Below are 3,086 nucleotides of genomic sequence, written 5' to 3' on the forward strand. Positions count from 1 at the left end.
TCCCTGGAAGTATTTAAAAGACGTGTAGATGTGGCGCTTAGGGACATGGTTTAGTGGGCATGGTGGTGTTGGGTTGATGGTTGGACTTGATGATCTTAGAGGTCTTTTCCAATCTTAATGATTCTATGATTCTATTAAATGTTCTTCATACTGTACTGTAGTCCCCCAGAAACATCAGTGTATTGATCCTTCAGTGGTTCTTCAAAATAAAATCCACCCATAACAGTAGGAACCTCCCAAAATCCATCATGTGATGTTCCAGTTTCAGCTTTGTTGCGGTTTTCTTTAAATACTGCAAGCTGAGGTCAGTAAAGGTGGTAGAGATATATGATGCTGGTGTTCCTCAGCTTGACGTTTCAAGAATAGCAGCATCGCTCCTGTGTAGTTGAGGGAGTGACCAAAGTGAAGAAAGGATTTGGTGAAAAGATGTAGACATGCAGATTTATCACAGTGACCTATGCAACACTGGCCCACACACCATTGCTGAGAAAGATCAGGCTGTGAGGATATGCAATAAAGAGACTTCATGATTAAATGGTATCCTCTTCATTACAGCACAGCCAGCACCCCACCTTTGTGCTCACACAATATCCTCAAGCAGCCTGATCTCAATTTATTTGCGTAACCGATGGTATCGAGCTGCATTTCCTGCCTTGGACTAAATAGTTCTTTGGCAATGTTTGATGTCTGTTATTCTAGCCGATACTGAAGGGCAAAGAGACAGGAATGCTAACTATACCTTTAATGTGTACTGAAACTGAATTTCCGTGCTCATTTCAGGGACACCTGTCATCTCTTCATCATCTATTTTGATATATAGCTGTTTGATAGTTGTGCACTTTGGAGTATTTTAAACAGACATATTGCTGATACTTTAAGTGAAAACTCCTTTCAAGCAAGGGATAGAAGACAAATAACAGAAAACAAGTAATAGAAATGTGTTCCACTGCTGGAATCTCTGGAAAAAATCAGGGTTTACAGACTACAACGAATTCCATATTGTCTCTCATGACAGCATACTTATTTTTGTTAAATGAATTCTTTTGGGGTTTTGTGCTGTGGTACATGTTTTCTGTCAGCCTATTATTCCAGTCATTATGATGTAGGAAAGGCAATTTCCTAGCATAACTTTTACTGGAATAAAAGTCCTAATTTGGTGATTGTTGTACATTTAGGTCCTTTGGGTTCTGACAGTACACAAAAAAACTTTTACAGAATCATGTTTACCTGAAACAGGCTGTGAAGAATTTTGTTTACCTTACGCAGTCTGATCATTTGGCAAATCTGTGTACGTCTCCAGCTTCTGGAGATTTACCCATAATCTGTGTCCTCCTATGTCTGTGTGAAAGCTACAGAATAAATGGAAGATGCTGCCTATATCTCATGATTGAGCACTGACATGGTGATGGAGATGATAAACAGGATGCCTGCACTAGAAAACCTCAGCCTAGGTGATCTACACAGGATAAATGGGGAATGCTTCCTCTTCTGGGATAAAGCTGCTGACTGTGCAGCCCTCTGCAAATGGCTCCAAGGGATGAACAAGAAGGAAAAGTGATGCAGCAACGTGGAACAAAAAAGATCATGTATTTGGAGAGAATTCTGGTAGCATTAAGATAGCAAATGCTGATGGAAACCGGCCATGTGAGAAGGAAGGTGATCACCAGTAAGGGAGACACAAGCTGCAGGAGGGGCCCCAAAAAACCTCCAAGGATTCCAGAATCCTTGGCAGATGCTGCAGGATGCCAAGGAAACAGGCAGAGTAGAGCATAGGTGTGTCCCACTGCTTCTTACCCAGGTTTGTCAGTTTGTCTTTAAGAAAGAGAATGCCAGAAAACTCTTCTGCAAAACCAACCAACCAACCAACAATCTTCCCCCCCACCCTAATGGGGCCCCATAGGGTGTCCTGGAACAGGGAGGTGTCCTCTCTTCTACAGGCCATGCTGCCCTTAGCTGGTCCCCAATGTGTTCCCCCTGAGCAGGAGCAGGAAGGGGGAGCAGAGGGATGCAATGGGCACAATGTGGGAGCTCTCATGAGAGACCCCCACCCTGGTCTGTGACATACCCATTAGGGTTATTTCCTCACCTTCCAGTTTAATGTCTTGTCCTTCATCAGATGATAGAAGGACTGTAGAACTTTCTCTTGGAAGGAGCTGTTCTCATAACGTTCATTTCCAAAGTTCCCTCGTTCCGCTGCTTCCTCCGGGCTTAACTGGAGAAACAGAATCAGATCTGGCTTTGGGAGTCCAACGTCAGGCTGTTTGCACCAGTCCAGGCGGAAGTTCTGTCCCAAACAAAGACAACCGAGTTTGAGGTGAAAGAAAGGAATGTGAAGAAGGGAAAGAAGCCAGCTAGCTGGAGAGGGAAGTGGGGAAGGAACAGCCAGAGAAGAGATGCAGCCCAAAACACTAAGCACAGGCCTACAAACTGAAAAGGAGATATCCCAGCTTATCATGTGAGAATTCAGTCCTGGTAGTTGTCGGGGGCCAGATTTTCCTAGGTGTTGTGCACCTCTCATGCTCACTGAAGTCAAAGAGAGCTAAAGATTTTAACATCTCTTCTGCAGAGCCCATCAGAGCTAAATACCGAGTCATATTCTGAGTCTCCATACAGCTGTTACCTGTCCAAAAGAAAGCTGCTCCCAAATACAAACACCATGCGGCTTTAGTGTGGATCTTTCTGGGCCCATGGAGACTCCTTTTCAAATACCTACCCTCTGCTTTCTCAGCTACCCAGGAATTTCAGTCCAGACACAAGAGACAAAGCTTTCCAACTTCCGAATCTTACCGAATTCCATCAGGGCATGTGAATCCACAATATTGTGGAGAGACCACTGAAGCTTGTCCACTTACTGCTCATCCACAGGGGCACCAGTGATACTATCACGGTGATCTTAAATGTATCAAGAGTGACTGGAGGTGAGGGTGCAGGACACGGGGCCAGGATCTCCTCAGTCCTTCCAGGAAGGGGGGAAAGACTTGGGCAGGAATGAATGTAGGTCAACTCTCAGCTGCACAGCTGGTGTTGCAGGCAGGGCTTCAGCTTCTACAACCACAGGACACTCTTTGAGGATCGATGGCTACTGA

General features: G+C 44.7%; 1 protein-coding gene across 1 annotated transcript in view; it reads right to left on the minus strand.

Annotated features, from left to right (window-relative positions):
• The window catches only part of DTYMK (deoxythymidylate kinase (thymidylate kinase)), a 9,170-nt gene that overhangs the window by 3,883 nt on the left and 2,201 nt on the right, over positions 1 to 3,086 (minus strand). Inside the window, exon 3 of the mRNA XM_009322892.1 lies at positions 2,087 to 2,284. Within this exon, the coding sequence (XP_009321167.1) occupies positions 2,087 to 2,284 (198 nt within the window). The remainder of the gene's footprint in view (positions 1 to 2,086; positions 2,285 to 3,086) is intronic.

This window comes from Pygoscelis adeliae, unplaced genomic scaffold (assembly GCF_000699105.1).
Source record: "Pygoscelis adeliae isolate BGI_AS28 unplaced genomic scaffold, ASM69910v1 Scaffold554, whole genome shotgun sequence".
Taxonomy (NCBI): Eukaryota; Metazoa; Chordata; class Aves; order Sphenisciformes; family Spheniscidae; genus Pygoscelis; species Pygoscelis adeliae.